Source organism: Tachysurus vachellii, chromosome 17, assembly GCF_030014155.1.
Source record: "Tachysurus vachellii isolate PV-2020 chromosome 17, HZAU_Pvac_v1, whole genome shotgun sequence".
Lineage (NCBI taxonomy): Eukaryota > Metazoa > Chordata > Actinopteri > Siluriformes > Bagridae > Tachysurus > Tachysurus vachellii.
This window is the reverse complement of record NC_083476.1, coordinates 10,938,549-10,960,409: the sequence shown is the minus strand read 5'-3', so window position 1 is coordinate 10,960,409 and position 21,861 is coordinate 10,938,549. Positions and strand designations below refer to the sequence as shown.

At 36.6% G+C, this 21,861-nt stretch overlaps 1 protein-coding gene across 1 annotated transcript in view; it reads right to left on the bottom strand.

The window, feature by feature from the left end:
• ank1b (ankyrin 1, erythrocytic b) overlaps positions 1-11,982 on the bottom strand; it is a 74,821-nt gene extending 62,839 nt beyond the window's left edge. Inside the window, exon 1 of the mRNA XM_060890908.1 lies at positions 11,675-11,982. Within this exon, the coding sequence (XP_060746891.1) occupies positions 11,675-11,800 (126 nt within the window). The 5' untranslated portion in view covers positions 11,801-11,982. The remainder of the gene's footprint in view (positions 1-11,674) is intronic.
• Positions 11,983-21,861: the final 9,879 nt, after the last annotated feature.

Here is a 21,861-nt window from a genome sequence, read left to right as displayed (position 1 = left end):
GCAGAGACCTTTTTGTTGTTTTTTCAGTACTGATAATGATGAACTGAATTTTTGTTACACTAGATTTTTTTTTTGTTGCCAAAAAGTAGTGTTGTACACACATTAGTGTAATGCTACTCTTGAGTCCATAAAAAGATCTACTTTAATTTTATTAAGAAGAAGATCATGTCTGGGGAAGTATATGGACATAAAACATTCACATGATTCAAATAAGAGATAATGTTTTCAAACAGTGTTAAAAAAAAGTTTTTATTCATTAACTTTTTATATCATTGTTGGTGATTAAACCATGATCTGCTAAATAATGACATGAACCTCTTACACTATACAAGAACACAAATACATGCCACAAACAATGAGATGAAAAGGATGCAAATGCAGTTCAACAGGTTTAGTAACAATCAAGGCAGAGCTATCGAAAATGTTAGGCTAAGGCAAAGCCAAAACTCAGACAAGGGTCATGCGATAAAGCAAACAGGAGACACTAGGCAAACCAAACACGTCAACAGACAGACAGGCAAACTGGCTATCAAAACCCAGCCTGTTTATACAGGGGTAGGTGTAACTGTGACCAGTTGTTCATGGATAAAAGTATGGTGAATGTGAACGAATAAACTGCCATGGTTTCTGGGTATTGTAGTCATCATTGTCTGGAGTGACCATGTTTGTAGGCTGCTGTGTGGTCTGAGAAATAGAGTTTAAGTTTGTGATCCAGAAAACACCCAGTTTGTAGATGTCTCTTTGAACATTAGGATCTTATGGTGAAATTATTTAATATGGCCGGGTCTGGACCAGAGTATAACTGATTTTTGGCAATAACATATTATTAAATAGTGATTAATATACATTATTACAATAAAGCAAATGAACACAGTGCATAATGAGCTAATACAAGAAACCTTCAGGGTAGTTAAACATACAAAGGCTCTTTCCATTCTTTTCTTCAAAATGCTGTTTTTTTTTTTATCCCCCCCAACACCCCCAACACCACCACCACTACCATTTGTCTTTCCGCCTGTGAAAAAGAATTCAATTTAAAGACTCATGCAATTTAACATAAAGACAAGCCTAACCTTGGGCCTTTCTAACTCCAATTAATCCCAAGAGGTGCAAGACAAAGCATGTTATAATTACCTATAACTATGTCATGTTGTCATGTATGCAATGTGTCATTGCTGAATTTAAATCCATGTTAAAAACACACCTCTTTTCTTGTGCTTTTAATTGTTGGTAATTTGTATGTGTTCTTTTACATTTATGTTCTTTTTTCCTTTTCTTTTAACTCTATGTACAGCACTTTGGCCAGCTCAGGCTGATTTTAAATGTGCTTTTAAATGTAAAATTGAATTGAATTGAATTGAATGTTTCCTATTCTCTACAGTATGTAAAAATAAATCACTGCTAGTTTATATACACAGGTGTACTCAGCAGTGCTTGATGTACATGTTCAAGCAGTAGAAATTTGCATCTTTCTAATCATACAGAATAACAAAAGTAAGGGTCTTAATCTACATGTGCATACACTGGCAGCATTTTAATGATGGTGCAAATTAAAATCTGAATAGTGTTTGAATGCTAGCTGTTCCATTCAAAGAGAAACGACACTGTGCTTTTTTCTTTAGTGCTTTTGGGTTTAATTAGCTCATCTGGTGTGAAATGTCTGATACAGATCTTCGTATGAGGTGAAAAAGTAAAATGGTATTTATGTATGTTTGATACCCGTCTCCTCCTGAGATGGCTCTGAGCTCGAAAATTCTGGAAGCTTATACAATTTGAAGCAGCTGTTCACATAGGGACACAGCAGTGTTCAGAATATCTCATTTGTTTTTGGATTTGTTTTGGTTTTTATTTTTTATTTTTGTATCAAATACTTTCTAGCAGGCACTGATGTGGATGTGGCATTATGAAGGACGAGCTGCTCTCACTGTACTCGCTGTCAGAGAAAATGAAGAGGAAGAAGAACCACATGAACGTGAAGTTAAATTCTGCTGGTTGGATTGCAAGCCTGTCAGATTAGCTTTGTCACATACAGTGGCAAACCATTTCTTTTTGCCCCTAAACTCTACCTCTGTTCTGCTTACGCTTGACCAGTGTTACTGCTGTACTACAAATAAAAATTCTTTAAGCAGCAAAAACCCCGAAGTATCAAAAAAAGGACCAGTCCAGCCTCACACTTTAGGATGCAGAGCCTGTGGGATTATTATTATTACCAAATCGGTAAGAAAAACACACTGTCCACATTTATACGTTTTTAAAATAATAGCTGTTGACCTTGCCATCTGACCAGTCACTTAACAAGCACTTTATTCTTTTCCCAACAGGTTTATTGCAGTGCTCTGTAAATTGATGGTACCTCCCACTGCCAGTCCACTTGATGTTTATTTCAGAGAGCTGACAGGAGTTTGATATTGAGCCTGCATGGCCGGGAAGTAAAAGAGTGTGTCTGAGTGGAGTGTTGTGTTTTTGTTAACAAGCAAGTTTCATTCTCTTTCACTTTATTCAACAAAGGCTATTGGGATGAAACCAGAAATAATCATTTAATTGCATTAACACAAGAAAGAAGGGTTTTCTTTCTCATATATACATACAGTACAGTGAAATTCTTAACTTGGCACTTCTCAGCTTGTGCCCTGTGATAGACTGGCATCCTGTTTAGTTAGTACCCTGCCTTGAGACTCCTTATATAGGCTCCAGGTTCCTTGTGACCCTGTATGATAAAGAGTCTAGAGGATGGATGGACGGATGGATGGATGGATGGATGGATGGATGGATGGACAGATCTCAGCTTGTTAGGAAATTGCAGTCAGAGGGCTAGGTTGCCATGGTAGAGTGCTCCTGGAGCAGACAGGGTTAAGGGTCTAGATAAGGGGCCCAAGATTAATAGCTTTATGGTGTAGGGGCTTGAACCCTCCTCAAGCCTTCTGATCAGTAACTCGGTGCCTTAACATTCGAGCCAGCATTGGAATATTTAATCAATAATCTACAACAACAGCTCTGACTGTAGTGTTGGCTAAAAGGCAAGTCACAGCTTTACATTAATGTGCTTGTTTTAATACATTCTAATTTCTGGAGTAATAACTTGTTACCTTATTCATAAACATGTTGGATTTGTACCAAACCTATTGAATGGACTTTTTAAGTAACAGTATTGGTGAGGATTTTGCAAGCAGAGCCTTGTCAGAAATAACGCTGTAAGTCTTCCAGCACAGACTTCACGCTTCACAGTTATTAGTAATAAAAGAAATATAATTGTCAAGGTTAAAGAGTTCACCTAAAAGCTTACACAGCTACGCATGATACAGAGAAACAGTAAAAAAAAAAACTTCTGTGTGGTTTTAAGCCATTATTATGTACTTGATCCTGAGTTAAAGAGCAACAGAGCCCTGGAGGCTAATGATAAGGAGTGCTGCAGTACTTGTGAAGATGCTGTATAAATGTGAGGCAGGGTGTCCATGTCCTAACTGAAGGATTACAAGAAGATCAAGGAAATTAGATCTCTAAATCCACTGAGAACATGCTGAGACAGGAGGTGTATTAAGTATTAAGGTCCTTTCATACAGTATGGCTAGAGTTCTTAACCTAACTGTAATTACTCATCCAAAATCTAAAACTAAACTTGAGCTAACTCTCAAGCTTAGCAGGGTTTCATGTTTGTGGAAGGTGTAAGCTTTGAGCTACCAGTTCACCATTTAGCAAACTGCTAAACCACTACATCCTCCCCTCAAAAGACATTTGCCGTGTTTGAATTCATTCCCCATTCTCTGTTTACTGCACTAGTTGAGGTGCAGCCACCTTTGTAATTTTGTCTGGGTTCTATCATATGAATAGATATCTAATGACGAGTCATGTTGATGTATTTTTAGAGTATTTACTGTCTGAATTCTCTCTGGTGCCACTCTTGTAAAATACTCACTGCTCTATAGAAAACAGAGTCTATATCCGTGTTCCTAGTCTATATATCAGAGACTATATCCGAGTTCCTAGTCTGATCATCTCTTCTTATGGAGCTACTTCATCTACCAGACGTTCTACCCCTGGTTGGAGTCTTGTCACCCGGTGGTCACCCTGCCAGGGATTGATCTGCATGGTCAGTCAGTGACAGATGGGATTGTTGTGGATAGAGCTGTCCGGAGACTGTCATGCCTTCTTTGAACCACTGTTGTGTCAGTCAGCTGTATATAGCAGTAAAAATAATACTATATATACTATATATATACTATGTATATTATATATAGTATTATTTTTTATTATTGTTATATATATTTATTTCTTTTTTTCTCTTCTGTTTCTATACTTCTGTAAAGCTGCTTTGAGACAATTGTTAAAATTTCTATACAAATAAATTGAATTTGAACATCGAAAGCAATGAGCAAATGACTGAGGGAGTGATTTCAGTCACAGCAGGGTGCTTACGCCGGTTATCGTGGTTCTAAACCATGTCTCTGCCGAAGGTGTACAGTGTGAAATGATGTGGTTACACTTATCAGCATTCACCCGGTCAGAATCTGAACAGCGTGCGCCTCATATTGTGTGCTTTGTAAAGTCACAGAAACTGTGTGTGTTGTGTTAACAGTAGTTGTAGCATTTGAGGGAAAAACAAAATACTTACATCAACTGGTGAAGGAAAAGGCACCATCTGGAGTGAAGAGGACACAGATTTATTTTTACAGTTATGCTCAGAAAAGTCTGTTTGGGGAAACATGGATGACACAGTCAGAAATAACCAACCGATGCTGGATTTCAACGAACGGCTGATCAATTACACAACAAACTTAAAAACACAGAATGGCAGACCTTTCCTTTTTCTTTTCTCACTGAAGCAAAAGTGTAAGACAAACCATTATTTAAATTAGTCTGATGCTGTATTTATCAATCATGGTTGTTTAGTGTAAAACATCAGATAATGAATAGCCAGGGTTAATTCATTAATTTACCGATGGGTAAATTATGAGCAGTATGAAACATTAAGTATAATTATAACCCAGGGTTCTCTTTACCCGGTGTTTAGAATGCCCCGGCATTAACTATTTCAAGTGTGAAAAGCCCTAGTGATTTTTCAGCTCAGATTGATTTAGTTAGACATCCAAATTAGGTTTATACTATATCCCCATTAATACGTACAGTCAAAATGGTGGCATCTGGTTAAAAATAAAAAAGGAGTCATTCAGGTACCAAAAGAGTCAGTTCTAAACGGTGAGCTTAGCTGAACAAGCTGACTCTATAAAACAATGTGTACTCTACACAATGTGTTTCTTTATCTTTATACAAAATGCACATCGCTGTATAAAGTGACAGAACAACAAGCCAAATGAACTGCGTAGTCATGCCAATAAACTACCACAGCAGACATTTAATCTCTTGACATTGTATTTCACCTTCTATATATCTTTCCTGAATATCTGAGTTGTTAATGCAAAATGTGATTCAGAACAGTAGTTTTAATAAAAAATAAAAAGAGACTGATTCATAAGTCATAATTCATAAATTGCTGTGTATTTTCATCCAACAGAAAAGACTGTGATGTGACAATGTAAAATGACACTATTGCCAGTCCATTCAGAAATGATCATACTTTACTTAAATCTTAATGGATAGGATGGATGTAATGCTTTCTCCAAGACACATAAAGCATCTTTAGAAACAAAGAGCTGAAAGAACTGTGTTTGCCATTTTGATGTGGTTACATTAATGTACTTTTGATCATAGAGTATACATTATAGAAAGGAAGATGATGAATGATTTATAGTTGCACCCTTTGAAGGCTTCACTTTAGAGTCTGGTTCCTCTTAAGTTTTCTTCCTTAGATCGTCACCTCTGACTTGGTCATCAAAACTTAGATTTATATCCTAAAAATTATATATTTTTATATATTTCTATAAAACTGAGTTGTGAAAACTGAATTAATTTATTCATTTGTTTATTGATTTATTCCTTTTATCGTTGAGAGTTTCGTCTAAAATATATGGCTGGATATTTAATTTGCAGCCTGCAATTACAGCTGTTAACTGAAGTATGCTTTGGTTTTGCTGCACAAATGAAATTGCCAAATGTACATATCTTGATGTTTTGAATTACTGGTCAAATTAGCAGTAGTGTAAACTACACACAAAACATCTGATATTTTTCTCCATTTGTGCCTTTTACACTTCAGACATTTACAATTTAAACAAAATTCTTTTCATAATAAGAACAAAAAAAAAGACCTGCGGTGAGATATTTTCTTCTAATTGATTAGCAAAGTGCAAACCTGCTGTCAGCGCATTATTAATAAAAACCACTGTTACTCAGAAATGTTTTCAGTAGCTGAGGAAAGTAGGAAACAGGTGACAGAAACAGAGCATGGAAACAACACCTGACAATCATACCCACGCATGCTTTATGAAAATCCCGTTCCAGATTTAGCCCCTGCTTGCTGTTATAATAACCTTCACTCTTCTGGGAAGGCTTTCAACTAGATTTTTGAGTGTTACTGTGGAACTTTGTGCTCTTTGTGTGGAACATTAGTGAGGTCAAGCACTGATGTCGAGGGAGAGGACATGAGACGGTGCTCCAGTTCTTCCCGAAGGTGTTCAGTGGGGTTGAGGGCGTTGTGCAGGTCACTTGAGTTCATCCACACCAAACTTGTTAAACCATTTCATATGGACCTCTCTTTTGAGCACACTTCTCTATTGTACAACAGGTAAAAAGCTGTACACCAAAGCAGTAGTGTGTCTAAGTAGTGTGAATTCTAAATGTTAAGAAAACGGTATGAGAGAAATATCTAGACGTTCTGCTTCTGCAGAGATTCTGTGGTATGAAGCCAATGAACAGTGTGCTACCCCATAAGGTAATAGGACTGGTGAAGAAGAGGTGTCAAAATAAAAGAAATAGCAGAAGGCAGTGCGTCGGTGTAAGTGTCTAGGTATTAATCGTCATTCCTTGTGGTTAAATACCAGTATTGTGTGGGCAGTGTTTTTGAAGGATTAACAAGAATGAAAGCTTTTTGCAGTTGTTGTAATGCCAACATGGCAGATGTAGTATGTCCAGGTTTTATTTGTACTACACACATATACTGAACTGAATGTCACAGTACACACTAATTTCAGACACACACATTGTCATGCTGGAAAAGTTTAAGGCAGGTCTCCTTATTCTCAATAAAGGGAAAGTGTACAAACACATTCTATACAATTGTTTGTTTTCACCTTTAGGGAAGAACCATATATGGGTGAGATATTCAGGTGGCCACATGGCTATATGGTGTTGTTTACGGAGCCAACTATTCTGTAATGACATTCTGCAATACACCAGTATTTTGTGAAATAAACCTTGTTATTGCTATACTTTGAGTATATATAAGGGGGGGGGGGGGGGGGGGGTTGCATGAGGTTTGATTTCACTGTGTAAAACAGGTAAATCATGAATCATGAGACAGGTATTGTATGATGCTCACCACACCAAATTACCAACAAACTTCAGTATTATGTGTTTTAAATTCTGAAGTGTATTAATTTTCTATAACAGCACTGTAGCTGCAAATCACAGGTTTATATTAATGCACTTGTTCTAATATGTTATCATTTCTACAGTAGTTTATACACAAGTAACTATTCATGTAGCTATATGTATAAGTTACACAAGGACTTGTAGGTCATTACACATCAGCTAACATAAATAATAATTACATTTTAACAAGTGTGTTATTTATTCAAGAAAAAGGTATAGTAATTGATATGGTGAAGTTTTCTTTTTTTAGCATTATGAAAGGATTAAAAATAGACATGTAACAGCACAACTCCTAAATTAATTCTGTAGGAGTTGAATTGATTTGTGCTACTGAAATATATAATGTGTGAAGAATAAAAAGATCCTGAGCCCTGTATATAATTTAAAGCAGAGTCCTTCACCTATGATACGTGTAGCTTAGGTCTTGTCTTTGGCAGCTTGTGGAACTGTCATATTTGTCTTTATTGATGAGGTGACTGTCAGTGCCAGCAGGTGAACAGTGAAATATAGCATCTAAGTGCAGACTTCACCACTGAGAGAGGAAAAGGACAACGGTTTACAACGTGATGCAAATCAATCAAATGTTTCTTGCTTTCAATCTTGTCATGTAACTAGGTTAAAGGTTCAGATTCCATCACAAACCAGTAACAGAGGTGTATATACAGTACATGGAAGTGTGTCAACATGAAAGTGAAGCGATCCACTCAAACTGCAGCTAAGAATCATAAGCTTGTAGTTAAAAATGTGAAAAAAAAGATCTTGACGGAGTCTTAGATCTGAGACCATAACCTTGTGGTCATTTCAGTTTGGTAGCACGTACAATTACTTATTGAGGCTTGGTGGTTAAGTTGTTGGCCTACTGATTGGAATGCTGTGAGTTTGAATCCTATGACCACCAAGATGCCAATGCTGGGCACTAGAGCAAGGCCCCTAACGCTCAGTTGAATAACAAAAAGAGATCAATGTAAGTTGCTTTGAATAAGGATGTCTGCCAAATGCTGTAAATGTACTTGTGGTCTCTACTTTATTTGTGTCCTCTAATTGGGGCAATTGTACAACTGAATAATATAAATTGGTGTAGTGGAATATAATCAGTGGAACTGCTAAAACATTTCATGGAGATGGAGTGTTAGAGATCCAAAAGCAAACCTACAACACAGTTGTTATTGGAGTGTTATAGCAGGTGATGTGGCAGAACACAATAAAACCTAATTTAATATAATGCTGTTTAAATTTTAAAGAAAGCAGTAGGTTTGGTTAAAATAAGATTATCAAAGCATTGACTTGTGTCTGGTTTTGTTCCTTCGGACAGGACACACCTGGCTGCCCTGACATCTGCTACTCCAGGCATCTCATTCAAGATTAAAAAGTGCTTCAAAACCCTACAGCAAGACATTTAGTGCTTGAAAAATCATCTCAGCCCAGACCTTTGTTTGGAAGCAGTGAAACTAATGGCACGTTTTAAAAGGTATATTGTAAGAAAAATCTAATTTAAGGCATTGATTTCATGAAGAATCTGGCAAAAATTATTTTTTCTGCAAAATCCTGCAAAAATCTTTTTCCCCTGTTAAATTATTAGCAGATCATTAAATAAATCACATAAAATGATTACTATTGTTCATCTAGCAGACCTTTTGCTGTCACCCACGATAAAATCACTGTAACACATGGCCTTAACTTGGCTTATTGGTTTTATAACTGTGATAATAATTATATGATAAAATAGACACAATAAACACATTTCTGAATAAATAAATTATTAACAGTACTCATAATACTGTAAAGGCTCCAGAATAAACTGTTAACAGTAAGCGTTGTTTGCTAAGAATCACACCAGACAAAGATTTGGGTACAAAACTATAGCGTGTGAGCTAAGGCACATTTCTGTTTTGAAGTAGACAAGCTCCCGAGTTTCCAGCAGCATTGTTTACAATAAACAGTGAGATGTCAACTATGTCTTACATCATCCACCATGAAGTATTTCAGACAGAACATCATAGAAATGAATGCAAAAATACATATTCTGCAACCCAGTAATTCCAAATGTAACAGTTCAGTGTTGCCATCACGACCATTGTACTAAATTATTCTTTCATTTATCAGGCTAAAATGTTAGTAATATTTATCTTTATAGAACATGGTACCCAGTCATTAATTTGGTGCCAGTATATGGCAGGGCACAATCACACTACAGACAACTTAGCCTAGGGAAGAAACCCATAAAGCACAGGGAGAGCATGCAAGCTCCACACACACACACACACACACACACACACACACACACACACACAGGGCAGAGGTTAGAATCAAACCCCCTGCCCCAGAGGCATACAGCAGCCATGCAAACCACAAAGCCACCATGTCACCGGTATATAGCTTGCCTGATAGAGTTCAATTAGTGCGATGTGCCCACAGGTGTGGGTCTTTTAAGGGTGAGGAATTAGACTCAAAATGTTATACTTGATTAAAATGTTAATGTTACAAATTAATTTTTAATTAAATTATTGTAATAATCCCAAAGCCTCCTGGTGGTCCAGCGGCAGGATCCCGAGCTCTCATTGCCAGGGTTCGATTCCTGAACAGGGAGAAAACCCAGCCAATAAAGAGTTAACTCTCAGTAACTCTCACCCAAGTCTGGATGAATTGGGAGGGTTGTGTCAGGAAGGCGTAAAAATGTGCGCCATCTAATACGTGGACCACATTATCCACTATGGTGAATCCAAACAGGGAGCAGCCAAAAGACCAACAATGTTTTAATAATCTCAGAAGTTGTAATGAAATCTTAGAATGATAAATATTAACTTATTTAAGTTATTTAAGTTAACCATTATTTAGGTTGGTGACAGTCTTCAGTAACTTGGGATAAACCACTTGAAGAAGAAATTCTGTTGCTTTGTAAGTTATAAAGTAGAGATCTTTGCCATTTTAAAAAGTTTGCTTCTTCAGTGTTGTACTTGTGGTGAAGTCTTTAATCATCACATGCTCGTCTCTAACTGTGTCCCAGTTGTTTGGTGCCTCAAACAGACTTGCTTATATGGTTTCTAGCACAGCACGACACACTGTTGCGTAGCTCAACACTGTAGTAGCAGCCATCTTGGATCCTACACTCTCACTCCTCACACTCTGCTGAGCATTTAAATGATTTTCACAGGCTTAGCACAAGCCAATTCTGTCCTAAGATGGTGTCAGTGTGTGTGCGGTGGTAAAAGAACAGTGGCTGGAAATACATACATTAACATTCATGGTTCATTCAAGTTTTTGCACCATAACAATTTAAGCATGTGTAGTAAGGTATGCTAATAAATGAATCATAATCATCAAAGTCTTGCCTTGCTAAGGTGATATCTGGAGTCATACTGCTGGTGAAAATGTGCACGTCTTTAAATTGTGTGTTGAGTTCCTGCATGTGTGTGAGACTGTTAATTAGTACAGCAGCGACATCCCTCACCCACCCCGCCCTCAGAGCCCTGTCTGATTGTGTAGTGAAGTGCTAGTGTGATAAATGCTAGCCTGACACATTAATCTAGTCTAAGTATAACAGTCACCGTGGACTCCTTGCTCCAGTACCTGAAACACGAGGATTTAGCTCACTAGTGAGCAACTAAAAGAACAGATACCGAGCAGCTCTGCTGTTATAGTGGAAAGGCAGTGATGGGGAAGCAAAAGAAGTATCTGAAGGATTGTGCACACACTCCAGCACTGGACCTGAATACAAAGAGCTGCAGGTAGATGCTTTGGTAACAATCACAGACACACACATACACGCACATATGCAGAGCTTGTGGAAACTGCTCAGATATATCGTATTGAATGAGGATTTCCCGAACAATAGAGCATGCCAAAGGCTCAGAGCAGCTGAATACATAAAACATGCAAACAGAACAGAGAGGTGTTGGGTGCGCTGCTCACACTGCAGCCGTGGATAGAAATGACATCAGCTTCAAAAGCATAAAGCATGATCTTGAGTCTCAGAAGAGCAAAGCGCTTATTTAACCAATCATCACTAAGTCCCCACTGACCCCCTCCTCCTCCTGCATCTCCTTCTGCATCTCCTGGCTGAATGAATCTCGGACTAATGCAGCTGCAGCACAGTCTACAAACCAGTCTGCGGGTGTCTGGGTTATGCGTCTGTGCTGAGCCTTCCTCAGCTTTTGCAGAGATAACAGAAGAAAACCCGAAGACATGTTACCTTGCGCCTGCGGTCCCTCGAGCGGTTCCTCTTCTTGATCTTCTCCTCCTCTTTCTCCCTCAGCTCCTGGGCCGCAGCCTCGGCTAGGTCCTTGTTCTTGCGGAGCTGCTTGGCAGCTTGCGCCATGGTGCCGCTGTGCCCGTATGCCTCAGTGTCCTCGTGCCAGTCCTTGGGCCAGTGCCTGCACCAGTTCCTGCAGGTGCCAGTGCAGGAGAGATGGTGGCGCTAAGCCCCTGGGAGGGAGCGCCTTGCAAGGTGGCTGGTCCCAGGCAGCACGGCGCAAAAAAAGAGCTGATGCTGCCGTTGCCGCTGCCTCCTGCCTCTCATCCGCACCGGAGCATTCCCCTCCCCCTCCTCTCTCTCCCACTCTTGTTCTCTCTCTCTCTCTCTTTCTCTCTCGCTCTAGCTCTATCAGCACACACCAGTCAGTCACGCAGTCTCAGGATCAACACTGTGAGGATGGATACTGCAGCAGCTCTTTCTCTCTCTCTCTCTCTCTCTCTCTCTCTCTCTCCTCGCTCTCCCTCCGTTTGTCAGCAATCCTTTATGCACAGCTCCAGAATACATACAGTTATGCACACTGTATTCACTTGATGAACATCTAAATTTAATCAGTTCATTTTTATTTTATAAATTTCCTATGATTCACAACAAGTTAGCACATCTAGGCTTAAACTGGCTTTACTCCGTACATTCTTTACAACCTGACATTGCTGTCACATACACAAAAAAACATTATCAAACCATTATTTGGTCATGTATTGTGATCTTAGGCAATCTTAGGAAGCATTATTGTTGTAGAAAGGACATTATTTACATTTACATTATTTACTTTCATTTAATTTAATGACTGTCACATTATTTAATGAGGATGTAGTTCCCTTTTGGTTCCTCTCAAGGTTTCTTCCTCATACTATCTCAGAGAGTTTTCCTTGCCACCTTCGACGCTGGCTTGCTCATTAGGGTCAGATTTTTTTTTTATTCTGTTCCTGTGCTTTGAGAGAATGTGAATGTTAGTTTGAGCAATGCTATAATGATTATCTAAACAGGACAATAGCTAATGGGACCGCTACAGATACTATAGTGGTGATGATAAAAAGTAAACAAACTTGCTAATGGGCAGGAAAAAGCTCCCATTGAATATGTGCCTGTTTGGCACATAAACCTGGATCACAAGCAAAATATAGAAATTTTCTTTCATCTCATCAGTGAACATCATATAATCTGATATGGAAAGCATGTTATTACACATGTTTCACAGTGTTTTAGAATTTGGCTGCTTTAGAAATTTTTATTGGCGTATATATAATCTACTAGAGTGTGATAAACAATAATCTTAAAAGCCTCATAGTCACAGATATCATACTGTCTATAAACAGCTTTATTCACATTTCCATCAGGACTTCAGCTGAACACCAAATAGCCTGAAATTCATAAATGGCCCAACAATATGCTGCAGTGACCTTGAGGGCAAGCAACATCGAAGATATAAATTATAAAGGAAAGGCTTAGAAGCAATAATGTTTTTTATAATTTCCTCTACTCCCGAAATGCTGACTAGAGCAGTGTAAGGAACATTACATGCACCTGATAAAAAAATTAAAGACACTAATGTATGGAGCTTTGGCAACATGCTTAAGAGATACAATCGTGCAGAGATGTGTGTTTCTGACTGAGAGAAATCTAAGAGCTCACATGACCTGCAATACATCATCTTTATTGGTTGTAGCCGACCACACTGTAACCTTACCAGTGTTTTGTATGAAGTTACAAGTTACAAGCCTTATGTGATCATGGCATGGTTGCTGGTATCAGACGGTCTAGTTTGAGTATTTTAGAAACTGCTGATCTCCTAGAATCTCTACAGTTTACACAGAATGGTGCGAAAAATACTGAAACACCTCACTGATGAGAGAGACCTGAGGAGAATGACCAGTCTGGTCTGAGCTGACAGAAAGTATACAGTAACTCAAATAATCACTCTTTACAATCGAAGGTGATCAGAAAATCATTTCAGAATGCACAACACATAAACCAGGTGGATATACTGTACTACAACAGCAGAAGATCACATCAGAGTCCACTCCTGTCAGCCAAGAACAAGAATCTGAGGCTGTCATTGGACTGGAAAAATAACAGATTCTAATCTTCAGCTGCCCAGTTTGGGTGAGTCTGTAGCTTTAGATTCTTATTCTTGACTGAAAGTGGAATCATAGTAAAGAGTGATTATATGAGTTTATCTTTTAACTTTATCCTTCCGGGCAGCTTAAACCCTTCTAGCCATCCTGGTTTCTCTCTATGTTTCTTTCCATTGAGAAATGTCACACGCACAATGTTTCTTGTTATTCACACTATCCTGAATAATGTGTGAATGTTCTGTGAAAATCCCAGGAGTTCAGTAATTTCTGAAATACTCAAACCAGACAATCTGGCTCCAGCAACTATGCCACGATCACATTTATTTTCCCTTTTGATATTAAATATAAGCATTAACTGAAGTTCTTCACCTGCATCTGCATGATTTTTTGCTTTGTGCTGCTTCCATGTGATTGGTCGATTATATAACTGCATACATTATGGGTGTTCCTATTAAAGTGGACAGTTTCTCTATATCTAACATTTATTATGAATAGTACTTCCTGTTCCTGATACTCTGGACATCGTCTTAGGCAGGTCATGTGATGAGAAGGTGGTTAAAATTTAATACAAATTTGACCTTTACTCTACGCTGTCCTTGTGCATAGCAATTAAAAAAAAGTTATACAAATCCATATACAATATACACATCAGAGATGTTAGAATGAGAAAATATCTCCATCTGGTGGCACTTTAACAACCGTGCGTTTAATATTAAATTAGATATTAGTCAGCTAGATATAGGGTATCTTGTACTTGTACATGTGTTGTATGGTGGGATAGTGGTTAGCCTACTGTGGTTGGCCTACTGACCGGAGGGTCATGAGTTCGAATCCCAGGTCCACCAAGCTGCCACTACTGGGCCCCTGAGCAAGGCCCTTGACCCTCAATTGCTCAGTTGTATAAATTGTAAGTCACTCTGGATAGGGTGTCTGCTAAATACCAGAAATGTAAATGCTTTTTCTTATCTGTTGCCCTGTGTTTAAAGCGACAGATGATCAGTTCATGGTGGACACCATAACTGGTGTAAAATTTAAGCTAAAATCTTTCTGACACACAAGAGTCTGGCTGCTGTACATTTTTAACCCCACCCAAAATCCCATATTACTGAATGGAACACGAGCCCAAAATGACATCTTAATTTACATCCCAGCAAATGAACTGTGGATAGTGTTGTCATTTTTAGTTAGGTTAAACCTGATTTATCTCCATTAATATGTTTCTTTTACATTCAGTTTGTTTTTAGCAGTTATTTGATGCTAATTGAAAAGACGTAGTTGAGACAATTGTTAGTGATGTTGATCTTTGTTATGTCTTTTTTTTTTAACAAAAAAAGGATTTATGTTGAGTGGAAATGCTTACTAGTAAAATTTTTCGTTTGTATATTACATTAAATACTTATATTTATATTTTGTATTCATTAAACATAATGGATTAGTAAATATCAGCTAGATAGTAAACATTATCACAGTCTGCCATGGCTTACAACTCTAAAATATTTTCTGGCAGCTATAAAATTAAACTTTTTGAACTAAAACACTACGACCATTACTTTGAATTTTGCATATTAATTAATAGATAAATAATGTGAAACTTACTTACCACGTTGATATGTTCTTCGCTGCGCCATCTATTGTTCATATTCAGGTAATACGTCTCGTGCACGACAGGGGCGTGTCCGAGACCAATATAAATTAGGCACGAGATTTTCCTCTCAAATTTGTATCTACTGCGCATGCTCAGTCAAGTAAGGCTCAATTCATCAAAAAGCAGACTTCTCAGTTTTACAATTACAAGACAAGTCACTGTACAAGATACAGAGCTAAAATCTTTAACACAGATGACAAATAACCTTTTATGTTATCCTATTATATACAACCTCTCAGTAAAGAGACATTTTTCACTCTGGTCAATGCATTATATTATATATATATATACAGGGCTGTCAAGTGTCACGCATTGAGAGTGACAGTCACACATTTTGGTCTTTTGTCACGCTCTCCCACACATCGAAGATGTCACGCTTGCCTGTCTTCAAAACTTGAGAGCCCTGTACATATATATATATATATATATATATATATATATATATATATATATATATATATATGTGTGTGTGTGTGTGTGTGTGTGTGTGTGTTAGATTTCAAAGCTTTTCTTATTGCAGCTATAATACCAGTAAACAGCAGCGTTCTCCCTTCTCCTACAGCCTGTCCCTTCCTGGTGTGTACACAGGAGCAGTCTGTTTTCCAAGTCTAAATAAGAGTAAAATTTATATTTTTGGTTTGTCTATTTTGTTTGTTTATTTTTGAAATGTTGAAGTTTTGATATACTGTGATTTGGAATATTGTCATTGCAATAGAAAAGATTCTACATATAAAAGGTCAGACACATGGTCTATAGAAAGTTAATAAGATAATAACATATAAAAAGATGTTTATAAAACAATAATTTCTGGTTGGATAAGCAATTCAGTCTGCAATACTAATATCGATCAGTCCAGTTGTGGAGTGCTGGGGTCTGTATTAATGACCACCGTGGCGTATTCAGAGTTTGTGCCAAACTTCATCAGATGATCAGAGTCTTTGTCACCTCCGGTGAACTTCACTGTGGCGTAACACAACTCCTCTTCACCTACCTGAAAAAGCACAGAATTTATTATGTGCCAAGGAGCATTTTGTACTATTGTCATACTGATTGTAGTAAAAATAAGAGACTATACCACAACTCTGGTCTGCTCTTTGTTCTCTTTCTGACAATCAGGAACTGTAGGTTTAACTTAGATGATGATGATGATGATGATGATGATGAAAAAATAAAAAAAATTATATTATGGTCATTTTTCCACTGTGGTTTTATGAAAATAAGAAAATGTACCTTTATTTTAATGAATCTATAAAATTTAAGTCCATAATAATAATAATAATAATAATAATAATAATAATAATAATAATAATAATAATAATAATAATAATAATAATAATTGGATAGTATCCTGTAACAAAACATTAGTCCAAAACTTGATCTGAATAATGAAGCATCTGCTATACAGATTAAGGTATAACAGAAATACACTATATGGCCAAATGTTTGTGGACACCAAAGTTCAGTTTAACCCCATTATTGCAAGTATTGTTTATATATAAAAGTTTCTAAAAGAAACTTACATCCCAGGGAAGCCACACTTTATAGCCTGTCTGCTGTCTAGCTTGCTCCCACTGATTTGTAGATTCCAGTTAAATGAGTTTTCTCATCTTCAGCTGGCAGGCTTTCATTTTTCATGTCATTTGTCATGTCTACTGGTGGTGGCTAACACTATATTAACACTATATTAAGTGCTTCACATTAGGAAGTGGACATTTTTGTGGTGAATACAGATGAGTGGAGTGATACACACATTGGCACCTATAGAACTTCACTTCACTTAATTTAGATGCATACAACAGTTTCATGTGGTCAAAAACGTTAACACACTTAGTTTTCATACAGACAACATAATTTGAGTGTGTATTTTCAATGCCCTGAATAAAACCATAAACAGAATGCAATCGAACCCAAGACGCTTTTGTTTTGTAGCAGGCACATTGCCACTGCACTATTGTATTGTGTGATTTAAATACCTTAAATATACTAAATATATTAAATACTATATATATATATATATATATATATATATATATATATAGATAGTGTATTAATATATGTGTATTAATATATATACACACACTCAAACTTCCGATCAGTTTCATTAATGCAAGATTGCACAACGTAAATACATTTTTTGTTAATACTGCAAAAAAACTGATTTGTAAATTCCTTGGTGTTCTCTAAACTTATAACACAGTATAGCAACAGTAAAACAAAAATGAACTTTTACCTTTTCTGCACATAATGGCAATACATGTTGTGCAGTGACAAGCCAAAGAGAGGAGGATCAAGAAGCCCAACACAGACAGTCCAATGTAAGTGAAGAAATCCGGTGTAGCTGTATGAGACCAAATGGCAATTGTTATGTATTTCTGTTTGTACTTTCATAACTCTGATGAAACAATTTATTTACAGAATAGTATACAATTCTTGCTTGTACTTCCTGTTGCTGTTTCCTTTTTATCGACACAGGTGGAATTATTGTGACAGCAGCATGCAGAACAGTTTCCAGCACTGCCACCTTCAAATAAGTGAAATAAAACCACAGTGTAAGATAAGCATATTTGATTGACTACATGTTTGACATTGGTTTTGTTTAGTTTTGCACTATAGCTACAAGGAAATCTATCTTCAACCTCTTTTTTGTGGTGGATCTGGAGCCAATTCTATGGGGCAAGGTGGGAGAACTCATCCCAGATGGAACACCAGTCCATTGGAGAGCACCATGCAAACACACTTTCACACATTCCTAGAGCCAATAAAGCTTAGCCAATCCACCTAATTTCATATTTTTATCGAGTTGGAAGAACCTGAGAAACTACATAAAGATAGTAACTCAAGCTCAAGATCAAACCCAGGAGCCTGGAGCTGTGAGTTGGCAAAGCTATCGACTATAACAGTGTTTCACACAAGGAAATCTATGTCTACTGAAATCTGATGTATAAATATTCACCTCACACCACACACAGTAGTTCAGGACACAGAATAGGTTCAATTTCTTTCATTTGAGTTTTATTACTTTCCAATTGTTTAAATTACAGTCATATGCAAAAGTTTAGGAACCCCTGACAATTTCCATGATTTTCATTTATAAATATTTGGGTGTTTGGATCAGCAATTTCATTCTGATCCATCAAATAACTGAAGGACACAGTAATATTTTAGTAGTGAATTATTATTTCCACAAAAACTAAAGAAAGTGTGGACGAATCAGAAATGATGAAGTATATGGACATGATAAGTCAGAGTTGCATACTCACATTTTGAGCATGTTATAATTGATGTTATAATTGAAATATTAAAATGATGTGTTTTGATATCTCTCCCTCAAGTGTTATGACCCAAAGTTTAATGCCTGTCTTGTATCAGAGAACTGGAAGTGAATACTGACTGTCACTTAAGTGAGAACACATATCTTAATCTTTTAAGTCTTTTGCATTTAATAAATGAATTTTTTTCTGAATATTATTCACCAAGATGGATTTTATTTAACTGGTAGCTACATTAGTTTCATAGACCTAGTGCAAATCTACACAGTTAATATCAGACACTAAACACTTGAATGTTTTGCTATCAATTGAGGTGAAAATCATTTGATTTTCAATTGAACAGTTCCTTTAAATGGAGTTGACAGTAATAAAGTCTGAGAAATGCAAATTTATTGATTGCCATGGGTTAAGGGTTGATTTACACATGAAACAATGATGAAAGTCTATTGCATTACCTTCAGTCAGTAGCATGGCTGTCATTCCCACTGAAATATAAACATAATACATTATCTATATAGAAGGCAAATACAAACTTTTGAACTGATATCATTTAAATTTTGCACTAATTAATATTTAAACCTAAAATATTTAACATTACACATATATGGAACCTAAAAATTTCTGTAAATATTGCTATATATAATCAGTCTTAAAGCTGATGTTTCTACTGTGTAAGTGCAAAGTCTGACATTACCTGTTTTTTAAACAAATTAACAAGTCAATTTATTCATAATTCATAATATCAGTACCTAAATGTATTTCATACATCAAAAAAAGGAAGGAAAATCTTTCATACTTACATAAAATGTGCTGGAGCATCAGTTGCCACATGGTTGAGAGTTTTGGGTAGATTATCAGCAACACACACACCCTATATGTAAACCAGCAAACAGGAGAAATGAAACAGGAAATAAGGGTTATATTCTGCTTCACTGAACACACATTTTAGGTACAAGTGTCACAAACATCCCTGTCATACTAATATGTCTGAGAATTTCAATAAATATCCCCATGTCTAAGAATATAATACAATTTAGTCCTTTATAAAGATTTGGATAATATTTGTTTTAGTGAAATAACTGAATGAAATAGTCAGTAGTCATTGAGCAACAAGAACACTAACCAAACACGGGATTCAATAGATTTAATAGATATTCAAGAGATTTATTTGCCATTTGTATATGTACAGACAGTACGGGAACATTTTAGTGTGGAAAAAAGACTGGACATACAATAAATGCTGTAATATATAAAAAGAAATACACACTATAAAATAAAAATGTAATAAAATACCATACCAGATGTGACTACCATACAAGATGTAAACTATGGAAGAATGTTGCACATTATGCAGTTCTGCGGCATTGTATAGTCAGATGGTAAGAAGTATGAAGAAGGGGGAAAAATGAGGTTTAACTGCAGCATTTAAATATAGCAGACCCGATGCACACACTACAATGTCTTTGCATACTCTAGCTTTAATTCTCATTCTCTCTCATTTTTCTCTGCTGAGCCACTCTAAATTTGTCTCACAGTTTCGGGACTGTTATGTTTATAACATACATCAATTTCGATAAATGCACATTACATTAGGTAACAGCTGTAATTACTGAGCAATATGGTGAAGTGTCATAGGAAGTCATGGTCGAACAAGCAAGCAAGTAAAAGAAAGGAAACAGACACTGCTAGACAGTGCCTAAAAAAAACACTCCCAAGAATCACTTTCTAAAAAGTGTGCCCTGTTTGTAAAGCTCATTATAACGTTGTAGAAACCTCTATGATCTAGAGCCTTTGCTCTAGTTTGGAAAGCATTATAACCCATATAAAAAACAAACCTCCCATCATACCATTTGCAACAACATGCTTGCGTATCTGTGTCTACACACAAAGTCAATCCAAAGTCTATTCTACATTTATACATATCTTTTTATTCAAACAGTGAAATGCAGTGTATAAATTTAGTTATCTGTATATGCAATATAGACAGATATACATATACAGTGTCTTTGTACCATTTTGAAAGTATAAAAAATAAATATAAAAATACAAAAAATAAAAAATAAAATAATATTTTGATGCAAACAATAATTAAGAGAAAACAAATATGTATTGAACTTCCACGTTTTTCTGCAATTATAGTCACAAGTGTCTTGGAGTTTGTTGCTATTAGCTTAGGACATTGAATGGTCCATTGCAAGACATATAAATGTTTTCCTTCCTCAAGAATTGGCCTAAATTTAGTGTAATCCATCTTTCCTTTAATCCTGACCAGTGCCTGCCATGGAAAGGTATCCCCACAGCACAAGGCTGCTGACACCATGCTTCATGGTGGGAAAGGAGTGATGGGAAGTGTTTGGTTTGATCCACACACAGTGCCTCACTGATGATGGCCAAAATGTTACATTTTAGTCTCATCCGACAGGAGAACCTTCTTCTGTGTCTTTGCAGACTCTGCCACATGCTGTTTGGCAAACTACTCCTTCTTTTTTTCTTTAGGCAATGTTTTTATTTGGCCACACTTTTACAAAGCCCTGCTCTTTGGAGGCGTATAGTGTTATGGCCAGACACGCCAACCTCCACTGTGGATCTTTGGTGTTTTTGTTGAATCAACAGTGAATGTCCTCCTTGCCTTGTCTGTGAATGTTTTTTTTTTAGTCTTCTCTTGACAGGTTTGTAGTGGTTCCATATCTATTCTGTGATAATGGATTTATTGGTTCTTTGTAAGATGTTCACAGTCTGGGATATTTTTTTTATAACCCAAGCCTGATCTATACATTTCCACAGCTTTGTTCCTGAACTCTTTGGTGATTCTTCATGATGCTTGCTTAGTGGTGTTTCAGACTCAGCGTTCTTTTAGAACCGGTGTATTTAATTTGATACCATGCAACTCTTTGCACTTGTATCAGATAATTATGTGGCTTCTAAAGTGAATTGGTTGGACCGGATCTTATTTAGGGTGAATACATTTTCATTCACAGCTTTCTAATTTTTTGTATTGTTTTTAAAAACACTGTATTTTTTTCCCATTTCATTTAAACAATTTAGATTTTTTTTTTTTATTAGGTTACAGGAAATCCACTTTAATTACAGGTTGTAATGCAACAAAAAAGGAAAAACACCAAAGGGGTGAATACG